At 40.9% G+C, this 16,159-nt stretch overlaps 1 protein-coding gene across 1 annotated transcript in view; it reads left to right on the forward strand.

Annotated features, from left to right (window-relative positions):
- Positions 1-10,147, forward strand: part of ARMC2 (armadillo repeat containing 2) — a 101,118-nt gene extending 90,971 nt beyond the window's left edge. The window contains exons 15-17 of the mRNA XM_029943293.1: positions 2,503-2,635; positions 3,173-3,333; positions 9,693-10,147. Coding sequence (XP_029799153.1) covers positions 2,503-2,635; positions 3,173-3,333; positions 9,693-9,850 — 452 coding nt within the window. The 3' untranslated portion in view covers positions 9,851-10,147. The remainder of the gene's footprint in view (positions 1-2,502; positions 2,636-3,172; positions 3,334-9,692) is intronic.
- Positions 10,148-16,159: the final 6,012 nt, after the last annotated feature.

Here is a 16,159-nt window from a genome sequence, read left to right on the forward strand (position 1 = left end):
AGCAGTTCTAGAGCTTGGGTCATGACGATGTGATACTTGTCTCCGCTTTGGGATGAGTAGCACTTTACATGCTGTTCTGCCCGTACGGAAGGCTCTCCACTCGGAACGCCAGGCTCGAACCGGACAATTCCTCTCTCCCTTGTGCTGGTCCTCTGACTTCTGAGCTGTGTGTGTGTGTATTTAAGGGAAACAAATAATCCATAGTCATTAGTACTGTCCATGAGAATGGACTCAGGAGACATTCTCCTTTAAGTACTAGAATGTCCATTATAGCCCTACTTGTAATAGTAACAAATGGAAAAAAACTCAAGTGTGAATATATAATGTTATGTTCATGCAAAAAAAGTTCTACATAAAATAAATGAACTAGAGGTTTGTGGATCGACATGGATCAGCCTCAAACATATAATACAGGAGCAAAACAGCTAGGGATTCGAGGTGTATACAGAATAATGCCACTAATATAGGTTTTATAACATGCATAACAATCTTGAGTATTGTTTATGTGATGTACTTGTATGGTAATGGTATAAAGGTACAAATGACATTTGGAAATTATAAACTTAAGACAGAAGTCACATTTGGAAGGGAAGGGATGCCCAAAGATATAAAACTGGATCTGTAACATTAGAGTTTATTTTTTTATTTTGAGGTAGGGAGGGGCAGAGAGAGAGAGACCAAGAATCCCAAGCAGGCTCAGTACTGTCCTCTGAGGAACCTGACTCAGGGCTCAATTCCAAGAACCACGAGATCATGACCTGAGGTGCAATCAAGAGTCAGTCACTTGGGGCACCTGGGTGGCTCAGTCAGTTAAGCATCTGACTGAGATGCTTGATTTCAGCTCAGGTCACGATCTAATGGGTTTGTGGAATTGAGCCCTGGGTCCAATTCTGCGTTGACAGCATGGAGCCTACTTGGGATTCTCTCTTCCCCCTGCCTCTCTCTCTCAGCCCCTCCCCCTTCCTCCCCCACTCACACACTCTTTCTCTCTAAATAAATACATAAACTTTAAAAAAAAGTTCAGGGGTGCCTGGGTGGCTCAGTCCATGAGGCTTCAGCTTTAGTTCCAGCTCTGGCTCAGGTCATGATCTTGCAGTTCATGAGTTTGGAACCTGCGTTGGGCTCTGTGCTGACAGCTCAGAGCCTGGAGCCTGCTTCAGATTCTGTGTCTTCTTCTCTCTCTGTCCCTCCCCCACTCATGCTCTGCCTCTCTCTCTCTCTCTCTTTCTCTCAAAAATAAACAAACATTAAAAAAATTTTTTTAAAGTCAGATGCTAAACTGTAATGTTTTATTTCTTAAGCTGGGTGGCAGGTACACAAAATAACCATCCTCTATATGTCTCAAATATTTCATGTCAGTATAATACCTCAAAATTCCTAATTATCCCTGATAGCAAACTTAGGTAGTACAGACATTAGGGGGGGAAAGCAGCAGCAGCAGCAAACTGTCACCCATCATCTCACTCCCCCAGAGATAACTGTTAACATTTTGGTGCCCATTCTTTAGACTCTTAAACACACACATGTATGTGTCTGACCCATCAATGGGAACAGAGTCAGAACAAGATGGCCACCTCTCAGGTGGCAGAGAGGAGGCAGAACACGCACTTTATCCAGCCTTCCCCAACCCTTTGCCCAGCCCCTGCTGGGGGTATAAGAAAACAGGACAGATAGTTCTACTTCCTAGAAGTAAAGGAAAGTGGTTCCTAGAGGTGGGGAGCCTGTCTTGAGTTGAGCCGCCCCTACCCTGAAGTCCTGCCTTGCTACAGCCAGTTTCCAGCCATTGAGCTATTCTTCTTTTACAAGTCCTGGAAGACTTTAGAGAAAATCTCAACAGGAGCCTACTCCCTGCTCCGTGCCCCTTCCCCCCCCCCCTCCGCCCCCGGGATTCTGTATTTAATTTTTGGAAATATTTTTTTTTGAGAGAGAGAGAGAACACACCAGTGGGGAGAGGGGCAGAGAGAGACGGAGACAGAGGATCTGAAGCAGGCTCTGCGCTGACAGCCCGGTGCAGGGCTTAAACTTAGGAACCTCAAGATCATGACTTGAGCCCAAATTGGATGCTTAACTGACTGAGCCACCCAGGCACCCCCAGGGTTCTGTATTTAAAGAAAATTGCTGCGATTCAGAAGGGCTCTTGAGAAGAATCAGATGTTAAAGATGAATGTCACCTGTGTGGTTGGGCTTTGTGATTTTTTTTTTTTTTACCTATCTACTGGAAGGGACCATATCATTGCCCTGGAGAGGGGGCTGCTGCCTGGGTCAGGTACACCACTACTGGGGGATCAAGGATCTAGGGATGGGGAGCAGGTTCTAGATGCAGTGGATGTTGGCAGTCCCACAGCTGGGCATGAGCAGAGCCTTAGAAGAATGGATTAAGTCCCCTAGCAGAGTGTCTGGTTTTTCAAGCCACTCCCCAATTCCCCCTTAGCCATTTGTAAACTAAGGTACAGCTGGGAACCCTGAGCTTTATTGGTCCACATTTGTTCTCTGCCCTCCCAGTACACAAGTTCATGATCGCACTGCTGGATGCTAAGCATCAAGATATTTGCTTTTCTGCCTGTGGCGTTCTTCTAAATCTCACTGTGGATAAAGACAAGCGTGTCATTCTAAAAGAAGGAGGTGGCATTAAAAAGTAAGTTTCAAGGCATGGAGTCCTGACTCTCAGATTTCAAAGGGAATAGTTTCCCAGGGAACTTGGGCCCCTCTCGTCACTCCTCTGGGATGGACGTATTTCGGCCTTTGGAACTGCCAAGCTACTACGGCTGAAGAGGGAATTTAGGTGCCTCTGGACTCTTAAAACAATTCGGAAGTAGGTTATTGCTCTTTGTAGCTTATAGTAGCTCTTTGTAGTTTATAGATGTGAAATGTTAAAAAAAATTCCTGAATTACATATAGTACATATTAAATAATACAGGATAATCATCATGAGGCTAAAAATATAAAAATTAAAGAGATTCTGACCAATAACTTTTTTTTAAGTTTGTTTATTTTGAGAGAGACAGAGACAGCTCTAGCGGGAAAGGGACGGAGCGAGAGGGAGAGAGAATTCCAAGCAAGTTCCACACTGTGAGATCACGACCTGAGCTGAAACCAAGAGTCGGACGCTTAACCGACTGTGCCGCTCAGGCTCCCCTCTAATAACTTCTTCATTTGACTTTTATTGACTCAGATTGGTGAACTGTTTAAGACATTTTGGCCCCACTGACTGGCAGCTGGCCTGCTTGGTTTGCAAAACCTTATGGAACTTCAGTGAAAATATCACCAACGCTTCGTCGTGTTTTGGAGATGAAGACACCAACACGCTGTTAGTCCTACTGCCATCCTTTTTAGGTAAGGCTCCAGACTGTGGGTCTGTGAATTTTATCAGAGCAGGAGAAATCTTCTTTTCCGTGACCAGCATGGGTAAAGATTGAGTAGCTGTGTGGAAATATCTGGGAAGAGGCAGAATGTTATTTACAATGGGGACACAAGGACTCTAACTCATTGGATACAGTCACCATTTCTTCTGTGGCTTTTTTCTTCTTCTTTTTTAAAATATAGTTTATTGTCAAATTGGTATCCATACAACACCCAGTGCTCTTCCCAACAAGGGTCCTCCTCCATGCCCACCACCCACTTTCCCTTCTCCCACACCACCCATCAATCCTCAGTTTGTTCTCTGTATTTATCTCTTATGGTTTGCCTCCCTCCCTCTCTCTAATTATTTTTTACCCTTTCCCTTCCCCATGATCTTCTGTTAAGTTTCTCCTGATTCACTCTTTTTCTTTTTTCTTTTTTTTTTTAACAAACTCCCTAAATACCCAATCTCAGCACAAATTATTGCTGTTGTTTAAAAACATATAACGTTGTTGGAATTGACAAAATATGGCCATAAGCTACTCTCAAGTCATGGTTTTAATGGATCTGTACATCTTAATTAGCAGCTGTATTAGTTATGATGTGGAGGAGGGTCTGTGAAACTCTGACATTGCAGTGGGGTTCAGACCATTGAAAGGGAAGAAATCGCTGATACAAACCAAAGGAAAGAGGATAGCTTCTTACATTTAAAAAAAAAAAGGTTTTTTTAGGAGAAATTTTTTTCATTCTGGGTTAGGTCTAAAAACAGTTGATTTGAATAAGTAAATGAATGTTTTCAGTAATCCTTTTTCCCAAAACGGAGGCCATGTCCGTATCATTGCCCAGCCACTGTGCTGTGACTCAGGAGCCGTGGGTCCCATGCTGGTGTTCTCTCGTGGTGTGATTTGCCAAGAGAATTTCAGGATCTGTTTTTCATCTCCGAGATGGGGACCTGATAACCCTTGCTCTGGTCCGGGGGGGGGGGGGGTGGGGTAGTGAGGATCAGCTATGCCTCTGAGTGCATAGTGGAAAGACCACAGGGCCCGTAGGCAGACAGTTCTGAGTTTAAGTCCTTTCTTTGGTCACATATAAGTTTTTAACATTGGCCTTAACCTCCCTGAATTTGTATTTTTTACTCTCTAAGCTAGGGACAATTGTTGGGTTGTTAGGATGATAAAGGAGACATTGTACAGAGAGCCTGATACAGTGCCTGACACACAAGTCCTCACAACGGGGCTGTGAAAGTGCTTTGTAAATTCTAAGTGTTGGAACAATGTGATTAAACAGGAACTCAGAACCAGAAGTTATTTGAAAGAATCAGGATTGCTAGGTCAATGTGAAATTTGCTCTTTCCAGGGAAATATAATTTTGTGGGCATAGGAGTAAGAAAAAAAGGACATTTTTGAGGTTCACCTCAATGCTAAGCTTTCTCAGGTTGCCAGGAGCAGAAGTCCGTGCTCAACTTGCCTTAATTCAGTTCTCAAGTAGGGCAGAACATTGGAATCAGGTGTGCAATTTGAAAGCAAACACTCGTGTCCTGGCCCCATCCCCAGAAATGCTGATTTAGGAGCTCTGGGGTGAGGACATTTGTCTGTGTTTGTTTTTTTCCCCAAAGTTCCACGGGTGAGTCGGCTCTGCAGCCGGGCTTGACCATCCCCACCTGGCCAATGAAGGGGTTTAAGGGAAGGATGCGCAGGGAAGAAGGAAGCCAGGAAATAACCACATTGCCCAAAGCCTGCTGGAGGGGCACTGGGGACCTGGAAGGTTGTTCCAGAGGAAACCAGAGTTCCCGAGTGACCCCTCCAGTGGCAGGCCATCATCTGCTCGGTCTCTGCTGTGATGCAGACTGTCCCTGCTTGGTCATGGCTCCCACTCTCTCAAGGCTTCTTACTGCTGCCCTCAGCAGGCGTGTCCTCTGTTGTTGGCCCACCTTTCTATGTGTCTCCCATTTGGGGAAGAGGTGCGGTTGGTTTGCTGAATCCCTCCCTTGGGGTGCTGGGCTTTCAGGGCTTAGGCGGCAGCCGCCTGCACCACAGCCTAGCTGTGGCTTCCTTAGGCACGTAGGTCCGGGGTGGTCAACCATAAATAACAAAATGGTGGGGCCGTATTGCATAAGGGCCCCTTTGAATTTTTTTTAATTAAATAAAAAATTTTTTTTCAAGTTTATTCATTTTTGAGAAAGAGAGTGCGAGCAGGGGAGAAGCAGAGAGAGGGAGACACAGAATCTGAAGCAGGTTCCAGGCTCTGAGCTGTCAGCACAGAGCCAGCGTGGGGCTGGAACCCACAAACTGAGATCATGACCTGAGCTGAAGTCAGGTGCTTAACTGACCGAGGCACCCCTCATGAGGGCCCCTGGAACCTGATGTGGGCACAGCCAGCTTCTCTGCAGAGTGTAGTACTTCATTCTAGTAGCCCCTCCCTCAGCCTTCCCTGAGAACCAGGTCGGGCTTCTCCTTGTGCTTCCCCAACCTCTGAGCCTTTGCATGTGCGTATCCCTTACCTGCCTAGCCTGGTGCTGCCAGTCCCTGCAGACCCTTCTCGCATACCTTTTCAAGCCCACAGTTGAGTTATGGGAAATCTGTGCTTCTTAAAAGCAATCGTAAACTTCTCCTGCGTTACTGTTTTGTAACTTTAATCTTGTTTCCCCGCTCCAGCTGAGCCACTTTAGGGAAACGATATTGCCTCATACCAAGTAGATCCTTGATAGAGGTCTGTAGATTGGCTTGCTTGCTTGCTTTTTTTTTTTTAAGTTTATTTATTTTGTGTGTGAGAGGGAGAGAAAGAGAGCATGAGCAGGGGAGAGGGAGAGAGAATCCTGAGCAGGCTCTGTTTTGTCAGTACAGAGCCGAATGGGGGGCTCGGGTCCCAGGAGTCGTAAGATCATGCCTGAGCCAAGATCAAGAGGCAGATGTTTAACAGACTGAGCCACCCAAGCACCCTGATTGGCTAACTTTCTAAGTCCTCACCCTAACCTGTGGAAGGGGACTGTGGCATGGATAGCAAAAATAAATACATTTGATCAGGGAGCCACAGTGTGCATGAATCTCACGTGATCACAAGGCCCTCCTTACACATTCTAAGGACTGGGCTCTTTCCTGGTCTCTCCCTGTGCAGTGCCAGCCTCAGACCCTTCCCTCTGGCGGGGCTGTAGCTATTTCTGACCAGCTGGGACACACCAATGTATACGGATAGGTGAGTGAGAGTGTACTTGAACTCCAATTATTTCACAAAGATAGCTAAAAAGCTGGCCATTTTGAAAACAGGATAAAAAAAAAAAAGAAAACAGGATGAGCTGTTAAATCACAAAACCCCACTGTTTTTATAAATAATGACCAGGCAATGAATTCATATAGTAATAGAAGTTAGCCAACTTTTTTTTTTTTTTTTGATGGGTGACTGAGGAAAAACAAAAAAAAGGAGAAAGTAATAGTTCTCAACATGATTAGGACATTGGGATGTTGGTGTTCTTTTTGGAGAGTAGCTTAATGGGGCTTCTGAGTGGCTCAGTCGGTTGAGTGTCTGGCTTCGGCTCAGGTCATGATCTCACAGTTTGTGGGTTCGAGCCCCGCGTCGGGTTCTGTGCTGACAGCTCAGAGCCTGGAGCCTGCTTTGGATTCTGTGTCTCCCTCTCTCTCTCTCTGACCCTCCCCTGCTCGTGCTGTCTCTCTCTGTCTCTCAAAAATAAATAGAAAACATTATTAAAAAAAAAAAAAAAGGAAAGTGGCTTAAAAAGAATGTTGTCTAAAATGTTCTGATGTGTTGCCGTCACTTCTTATAAACTCATCAATAGTGTGTTTGTCTTGATATTTATCTCAAGTGATGTACACTAGTCTGGCTCACCATTCTACCATGAGCCTCTCTCAAAAGAGCTGGTAACTGGGGATCAGTGTGTTATTATTAACTAAAGGATACAGGTTATTTTATGTTCATCATGGGGTATGTGCAACTTAGCACCTAGGTTATGAGACCAGGGATAGAGTGAGACCCGGTGTTCAAGTTAAAGGATCACATTAAAGGGGCAAACGGGATACTTAAACGACAACAGAGATCATGATGTAATGATTACTGAGAAATTTATTTTGGGTTCTTTACTCCTTTCTATACTTTTCTAAAACCTTCCCTTTATTCTAGTATTAGAAGTATGCTGTGCACACAGAAAGCTTAAGAACGACTGGTTATCAAAATTGATGCTTTTCACCCTGTGTCCAACATCTTTAAAAAAGAGGTGGTAGCAAAGAAGAAAATATCAGAATATTATTACATGCAATAAGATTAAGTATTCTCTTGTGAAATGGTTAATTGTAAATAAATATATAAGTGATTATGTATTGTCCTGATGACATGTTATTTTTTAGGTCACAGTCAAGAATTTGAAAATCATAGATCTAAATTGTTCTTGAATTTGCCTCTGCTATTCTTTACACAAAGACAACACATTCCAAAATTTAATACCTAGTGTAGTAGGGCACTTTCTTATGGATTTGCTGTATTTACTTTCACACTTCAGACTGCTTTTTGCTTACCTGTAACTGTTTGGCCACTTTTGTTATCTTGTCTAAACCAATTTACAATTAATAGGGTTCGAGGTGAATTAACTAGCCATAGGCCAGACCTCAAGAAAAGTAACACAGTCTTGATATTAGACTGAAAAAAGCCCTAAAACACCCAAACAGAGATTTGCTAAACCCACTAAATCCAACCAAAGCCTGTGCAGAAGAAGGAACTGCCAAGTGCCTAGGCAGCTGACAGCCCTAAGACTCTTTGGAAAGAAGGGCATTAAATAAGAGAATTCATTGTCTGACAGGAGTTTGTGCTCAGAAAACCTAGAAAAGAGTAAGCAGGAAGAGGATCAAGAAATCTGAAAGCTCTCAGTCTCTCAGGCTTCTCTTGTCTGGAAATAGCCCAATAAGGGCTTTGAAGGCCGAGAATGCCATCCACATCCTCCTCCCCTCAAGGCCCTGGTTTGCCTGGGGAGTGGGGGGGTCCAGGTTTGCCTACAGGGGCGGAGAGTGCCTCGAAGGGAGTGCCCTGCTGAAGTGTTTGTGTCTGTCCGGAACTTATCTCCCAGCTGCATAGCTGTCCTCTTGGTTGGAGGAAAGGAGGGGGAGGTACAAACTGGGATTCCTTATCTAACTACTAACACCAGTAGTGCCAAGGTACACAGGATGTATGAAAATATTCAGTGCAGAAAATTTGATGTAAACAGTAATGAAGCATTTGATAATAGGATTTTAACTGGCCCTATGACACAAGTTTGCAAGTTATGTAAGTAGCAATATCTGTGGTCATTTTAGGGCTTATGAAGTCTGCCTCAGCCACAGACCTAGGAAGTGGAAAAGCTGGTCTTCTGACCAGCAGGCCGGTCCATATTCCTAAAGTCCTTCCCTTGGGGGGTGAGGCCCAATATAAACAAGCAAAAATATTGGCACAGAAACCTTAGCGACCGTTTATCTTCCTATTTCGGTTGGATATACTTTCAGTGTTTACAGAATTCAGGGTGCCTTTGGAATAAGAAACAAATTAAGGTTGTAATTTTGCATTTTCTTTTTTACTAGTGCTTTTCTACATTATATATGGACTCACTTGGGGTCCTAATACTACTTCAGATTCTCAAAGTCTCCCACTTGTCACTGTTACCAGTGAGAGCGCAGGGGCCTTTTCAAGGAAGTTACAGGGGGGCTGCTTCGAAGCCAGCAAAATGGATTTTCAAATCAAGTGTCAAATTCAACTGTGTTACTTTCCGAAAGGATTCCCTGACTCCTTTTATACCTGTCAGCCACTGAAGTAATTCACTTTTCTAAAGTGCAGATAAAGAGTAACTATTACTATTTTGTTTCTCCTGAGAAATGGTGATCTGACTTTTGGATGTGGCTACAAACACTTGGGGATTAGTTGAAATAAGAGCTCAATGCAATCTAGAATTTTTCTTTTGAGAAGATTATTGTCCTTTTCATAGTGAAGAACTACTTTTATACTTTTAATTTTTTAATTTTTAAGTTAATTAATTTAGAAAGAGAGAGCAAGTGGGGGAAGGAGAGAGGGAGAGAGTGAATCTTAAGCAGGCTCCACACCCAGCAACAGAGCCCAACTTCGGGCTCGATCACGCAAACCAGAGTGTCATGACCTGAGCCGAAATTGAGTTAGACACTGTGCCACGCAGGTGCCCCAAGAATTAACTTCTATAAAAAAAAAATAGCCAAAAGCAAACATTTTTAAGCCCCAAAGCATAACTGTGTCACATTGGAATTAGAAATGACCCAGGATGAATTTAACTTACGCCATCAAAATTTAAATGTTAACCAATAGGATTACATCCCAAATTAATTGCTGTGATTTTAATTTTTCGGATACAGATGAAGAACTAGCACTGGATGGCAGTTTTGACCCAGACCTAAAAAACTACCACAAACTCCAGTGGGAAACAGAATTCAAGCCTGTGGCACAGCAGCTTCTGAACCGAATTCAGAGTCACCACACCTTCCTGGAACCACTGCCTATTCCTTCTTTCTAACGTGATACAGACTAACAGAAGCAAGAAGTCAGGGCTCCTTCATTCTCAGGAAGTGGTAACAAACATGAGCGTTTGTTTTTCCGTATGGACAACTGAAAGCTTTTCAGATACTGATTTTAGTGAGTAGTCTTAAGTATTTAAAAAAAAATAGGCGTTTCTTCTTATTAGGTATTAGGGGAAAATGAATATTAATGTACTCTCTGCTATGAGAAATGTAAGACGAAAATATATCCACAGTTTTTCTAAGTAAGTGACTTCTTCTATTCTGTATTACATCCTTCAGTTCCAGACTTAAAATTGGTTTTAACAACTTTGAAATTTAAGTGTTTGTCAGTTCAGTAAGTGACCTGTGCAATGAAGACTCCTAGATTCTGTGTCTGGGAAGAACGGTGGTCGACACTTGGAGGAATACATCACTACATAAACATCTGTATTAATTCTTCATCCTCTAGTAAGTTTCTGGGCAGGTACCAGCATTTTTCTTGTTCTCCTAGTAAGAGCAGTAGTAAGCAGAAACAATTAGGGAAGACTGCTTTGGGGAATCTATTAAATAAGTAAAATAGATGAAAAAGGGAGTATTTTACCTCTTTTCATTTGAAATAAAATGACTAGACCACACAGTCCTTCTAATTGTAACTCTGTGACTATGGAGGTGAGAGAACATCGTGCAAAGGGTCTAGGCTTAGGTATACGGCAGGTTTCAGCTTGAATCCTAGCTGTCTCCTGTGTGGGCCTCAGGCAAGCAACTTAATTTCTTTAAGTTCATCTGTAAAATGGGAATAATAAAATAGGAATGTTTTATTCTAGTGCAGTTTTGGGGGGATAAAACATTAAATGGGCAAATTGCCTAGCATAGTCTGATGTGTTAGTAGGTGCCCAATAAATTATAGCATTATGATGGTAATTTATTAGTTTACTATTCTTTGCAGGGTAAGTTTGACCTTTGAATAAATGATAAAAACCAAAGAAATTGAGGTTACTATTATCCTACATTAGCCAAATGAAGATTTGGAACTGAAAGTAGAGGCGCTACTCTGCTTGGAGAAGCGCTGTGATGAGCGGCTCCTCTCTGACCCTGCAAAATACGGAGACCAATGGGAGAGGCTAGGTACTGCAGACCCGACGGGCTCTCGAAGACCGTTCAAAACTAATACCTAAGTTTCCAGGAACAAATGGACTTTCCAAGGGCCCTTCTAGTCTGGGCCTGGTCTCTGACCAAGGCTCAGCGACATCCCCTAGGGACACTTACCTTAACGTGTAGTCTGAGGGGCTGATCTCTCAAAACCATTTAAGGATCCAATTTTTTTTTTCTTTTAATCCATAGCAGGCTCTATATTGTACTTTCAGTGAAAGAGATCAAACTATCCACCCCCCCAAAAAAAAGCCCCCTCAGTATTTATAACATAATAACTCAGTGGAATACCACTATGCCTGTTCTCCATAAACACTCTCCACCCTCAGACTCCACCCTCCTCCTGTTGGAACCATCTCTCTGCCTTCCCCTCCGCTTTTTAAAAAGATTTTATTTTTTAAGGGATCTCTACACTGCACAGGAGGCCTAAAACCACAGCCCTGAGATCAAGAGTTGCATGCTCGGGACTGAGAGCCAGCCAGGCACCCTTGCCTTTTGTGCAAAGTGATAAAAAATGCATAACATAAAATTTGCCGTACTGTTTTTAAATGTACAGTTTACTACTGTTAGGTACATTCACATTGCTCTGCAGCAGAGCTCTAGAACTTTTTCATCTTGCAAAACTAAAACTCTATATCCATTAAAAAAAAATCCATTTCCTCTTCCCCCCAGCTCCTAGCAACCACCGTTCTACTTTCTGTTTCTATAAATTTGATTAGATACCTCCGTAAGTGGAATCACACGATACTTGTCTTCTCGTACTGGCTTATTGTGCTTGGCATAATATCCTCAAAGTTGATTCTTGTTGATGCATGTGACAGGATGTTCTTCCTTTTTAAAGCCGAATAATATTTCCTTATATGTATTTGCCACATTTTGTTTATCCAATCATCCATCAGTGGACATTCGGGTTGCTTCTACCTCATGGCTATTGTGATTAACACTGCTGCGAACGTGGTGTGTAAATAGCTCTTTGAGATCCTCCTTTCAACCCTTTCCAGTATATACCCAGAAGTGGAAACACTAGATTGTATAGTAGTTCCATTTTTAATTTTGAGGGGAGTAGCTATAGTGTTTTCCATTGAGGCGCCACCATTTTACATTACCACCAACAGTGCACAAAGGTTCAAATTTCTTCATATCTTTGCCAATGCTAGTTACTTATTTTTTACAGTAGTCATCATAATGGGTGTAAAGTGATATGTCACTGTGGCTTTAATTTGCATTTCTCTAATAATCAGTGATGTTGAGTATATTTTCATCTGTTTGTTGACTGTTTGTATATCATCCCTGGATTAATGTCCATTCAAGTCCTTTGCCTATTTTTTAGTTGGTCTGCTTGGGGTTTTTGTTGTTGAGTTGAAGAAGTCCTTTATATATGCTGGCTATTAACCCCTTATCAAATATATGATTTGCAGATATTTTCTCTCATTCCATAGGTTGCCTTTTCACTCTGTTAATTGTGCCCTTTGATGCACAAAAGTTTTTTGTTTTTATGTATGCCTGTCATGGGGCTCAAACTCATGACCCCAAAATTAAGAGTCACATGTTCTACTGACTGAACAAGCCAAGTGCCCCATTGATACATATGTTTTTAAGTTCAATGTAGTTCCATTTTTTTCTTTTGCCTTTGTTTTTGGTGTTAATCCAATAAATCAGTGACAAATCCAGTGTCCAGAAGCTTCTCCCCTATGTTTTCTCCTAGGAGTTTTATAGTTTTGATTAAAGACTTAAATATAAGAACTAATTTAATTTTATGTGTGGTATAAGGGTCTAACTTCATTCTTTTGCATGTGGGTATCTAGTTTTCTGAGTTCCATTTCTTAAAGTGATTGTCTTTTCTTCATTAAACAGTCCTGACACCGTGTGCAACATTTGGCCATAGGCAGGAGGGTTTATTTCTGGGCTCTCTGTTATATTCCATTGCTCTATATATCTGTCTTTATGTCAGTACCACACTGCTTTGGTTATTGTAGCTTTGTAATGTATTTTGAAATCAGGACGTGAGATCTCCATTTTTTTTTTAATGGAAGTATAGTTGACCTAGAATATTAGCTTCATATGTACAACATAATGATTCAACAATTATTTATAGTACAAAGTGCTCATCAGAATAAGTGTAGTTACCATCTGTCATCATACAAAGTTATAACACCATTGACTATATTACCTATGCTGTACTTTTCACCTCCATAAGTTCTTTATAACTGGAGGTTCGTTATAACTGAATCCTTTTGCCGATCTTGCCCATACTCCCATGTCTTCATCCCTGGCAATCACCAGATTGTTCTCTGTATTTATTAGCCTGTTCCTGGTTTTTTTTATTTGCTTATTCATTTGTTTTTTAGATTCCACATATAAGTGAAATCATATAGTATTTGTCATTCTCTGTCCGATGTATTTCACTTAGCATAATACCCTGTAAGTCTGTCCATATTGTTGCAAAGAGCAAGATTTCTTTTTTTTCTTAATTGACCAGTAATATTCCAAAGAATATACCACATCTTCTTTATCTACTCATCCTCCAATGGATGATTAGGTTGCTTCCATAACTTGGCTATTGTAAACAATGCTGCAATAAACATAGGGGTGCATATATCCTTTCAAATTAGTGTTTACTTTTTTTTTGAGTAAATACCCAGTAGTGGAATTACTCGATTGTACAATATTTCTATTTTTAATTTTTTAAGGAGCCTACTATTTCTCATAGTGGCTGCATCAATTTACATTCCCACCACAGTGCATGAGGGTCCCCTTTTCTCCCCATCTTTTCCAACACTTGTTATTTTTTTTTTATAATAGCCATTCTGTGTGGTGTGAGGTGCTATCTCATTATGGTTTTGATTTGAATTTCCCTGATTAGTGGTGTTGAGCATCTTTTCATGTGTCTGTTGGCCATTTGTGTATCGTCTTTGGAAAACTGTTCAGGTCCTCTGTCCATTATTAACTCAGATTCTTTTGTTTTGCTTGTTTGGTGTTGAGTTGTAGGAGTTCTTTATATATTTTAGATATTAACCCCTTATAGCATTTGCAAGTATCTTCCCCAATCACTAGGTTGCTTTTTCATTTTGTTCATAGTTTCCTTCACTGTGCAGAAGCTTTTTAGTTTGATATAGTCCAACAGTTTATTTTTGCTTGTTTCTCTTGCCTAAAGAGACCAATTCACAAAAATGTTACTGAGACTGACATCCATGAGTTTACTGCCTATATTTTGTTTTAGGAGATTTATGGTTTCTGGTCTTACATTTAGGTCTTTAATCCATTTTGATTTTATTTTTGTGTATAGTGTAGGAAAATGGTCCAGTTTCATTCTTTTGCATGTAGCTGTCCAGTTTTCCCTGCACCATTTATTAAAGAGGCTGTCTTTTCCCCATTGGATATTCTTGCCTCCTTTGTCATGGGTTAATTGACCATATAAGAGTGGGTTTATTTCTGGGCTCTCTGTTCTGTTCTATTGATCTAAGTGTCTGTTTTTGTTCCAGTACCATACTGTTCTGATTACTTTGTAGTGTAGTTTGAATCTGAGGTTGTGATACCTCTAGCTTTGTTCTTCTCAAGACTGATTTGGCTATTTGGGATCTTTTGTGGTTCCACACAAATTTTAAGATTTTTTTCTGTTAGTTCTGTGAAAAATACTATTCGCATTTTGACAGAAATTGCATTGAATCTGTAGATTGCTTTGGTAGTGTGGACATGTTAATAATATCCTTCCAGTCCATGAGCATGGTATGTCCTTCCATTTATTTGTGTTGTCTTCAGTGTTTTTCATCAACATTTCATAGTTTTCAAAGTACGTACCTTTCACCTAGGTATTTTATTCTTTCTGATGCAATTGTAAATAGGATTGTTTCCTTTTTTTTTTTTAATGTTTATTTAATCTTGAGAGAGTGACAGAGAGAGCAGGGGTGAGGGAGGGGCAGAAAGAGAGGGTGACAAAGAATCCGAAACAGGCTCCAGGCTCTGAGCTGTCAGCACAGAACCTGATGCAGGACTCCAACCCACAAACTGTGAGATCACGACCTGAGCCGAAGTTGGCTGCCTAACCAACTGAGCCACCCAGGTGCTCCTAGGATTGTTTTCTTAATTTCTCTTTCTGCTAGTTTGTTATTAGTGTATAGCATTGGAATAGATTTCTGCATATTAATTTTGTATCTTGCAACTTTATTGAACTCATTTATTCTACTAGGTTTTTGGTGAAGTCTTTAGGCTTTTCTATATATGGTATCATATCCTCTGAAAATAGTGATAGTTTTACTCCTTCCTTACCAATTTAGGTGCCTTTTATTTGTTATCTGATTGCTGTGGCTAGAGACTTCCAGGACTATATTGAATGAAAGTGGTGAAAGTGAACATCTTTGTCCTGTTCCTAAGGTTTCAATTTTTCACCACTGAGTATGTTAGCTGTGGGTTTGTCACATATGGCTTTTAATATCTTGAGGTATGTTCCTTGTACATGCTCTTTGTTGAGAGTTTTTAATCATGAACAGGTGTTGAATTTTGTCAAATGCTTTTTCTGCAGCTTTTGAGATGATCATGTGTTTTGTTAATATGTTATATCATGTTGATTGATTTGCGGATATTGAATATCCTTGCATCCCTGAAGTAAATGCCACTTGATGGTGATATGTGATCTTTAAATGTATTTTTGAATTCAGTTTGCAAAAATTTTGCTGAGGATTTTTGCGTCAACGTTTATCAGGGATATTGGCGTGTAATTTTTTTTTTTTTTTTTTGTAGTGTCTTTGTCTGGTTTTGGTGTAAGGATAATGCTCGACTTAAAAAATGAGTCTGGAAGTATTCTTTCTTGTATTTTTTGGAATAGTTTAAGGATAGGTATTAACGCATCTTTAAATGTTTGGTAGAATTCATATGTGAAGCCATCTGATCCTGGACTTTTTGCTTGTTGTTGGGAGTTGATTACTGACTCAATTTTGTTGCTAGTCATCAGTCTATTCAAATTTTCTGTTTCTCCTTGATTTAGTCTTGGAATATTGTGTTTCCAGGATTTACCTATTTCCTCTAGTTTGTCCAATTTGTTGGCATATAGTTTTTCATAGTAGTCTCTAATTATCCTCTGTCTGTGGTGTCAGTTCTCCTCTTTTATTTCTGATTTTATTTTTGAGTCTCTTTTTTCCTTGATGAGTCTGGCTAAAGGTTTATCAATTCTATTTTTCTTT

This window comes from Suricata suricatta, chromosome 7 (assembly GCF_006229205.1).
Source record: "Suricata suricatta isolate VVHF042 chromosome 7, meerkat_22Aug2017_6uvM2_HiC, whole genome shotgun sequence".
NCBI classification, from domain to species: Eukaryota; Metazoa; Chordata; class Mammalia; order Carnivora; family Herpestidae; genus Suricata; species Suricata suricatta.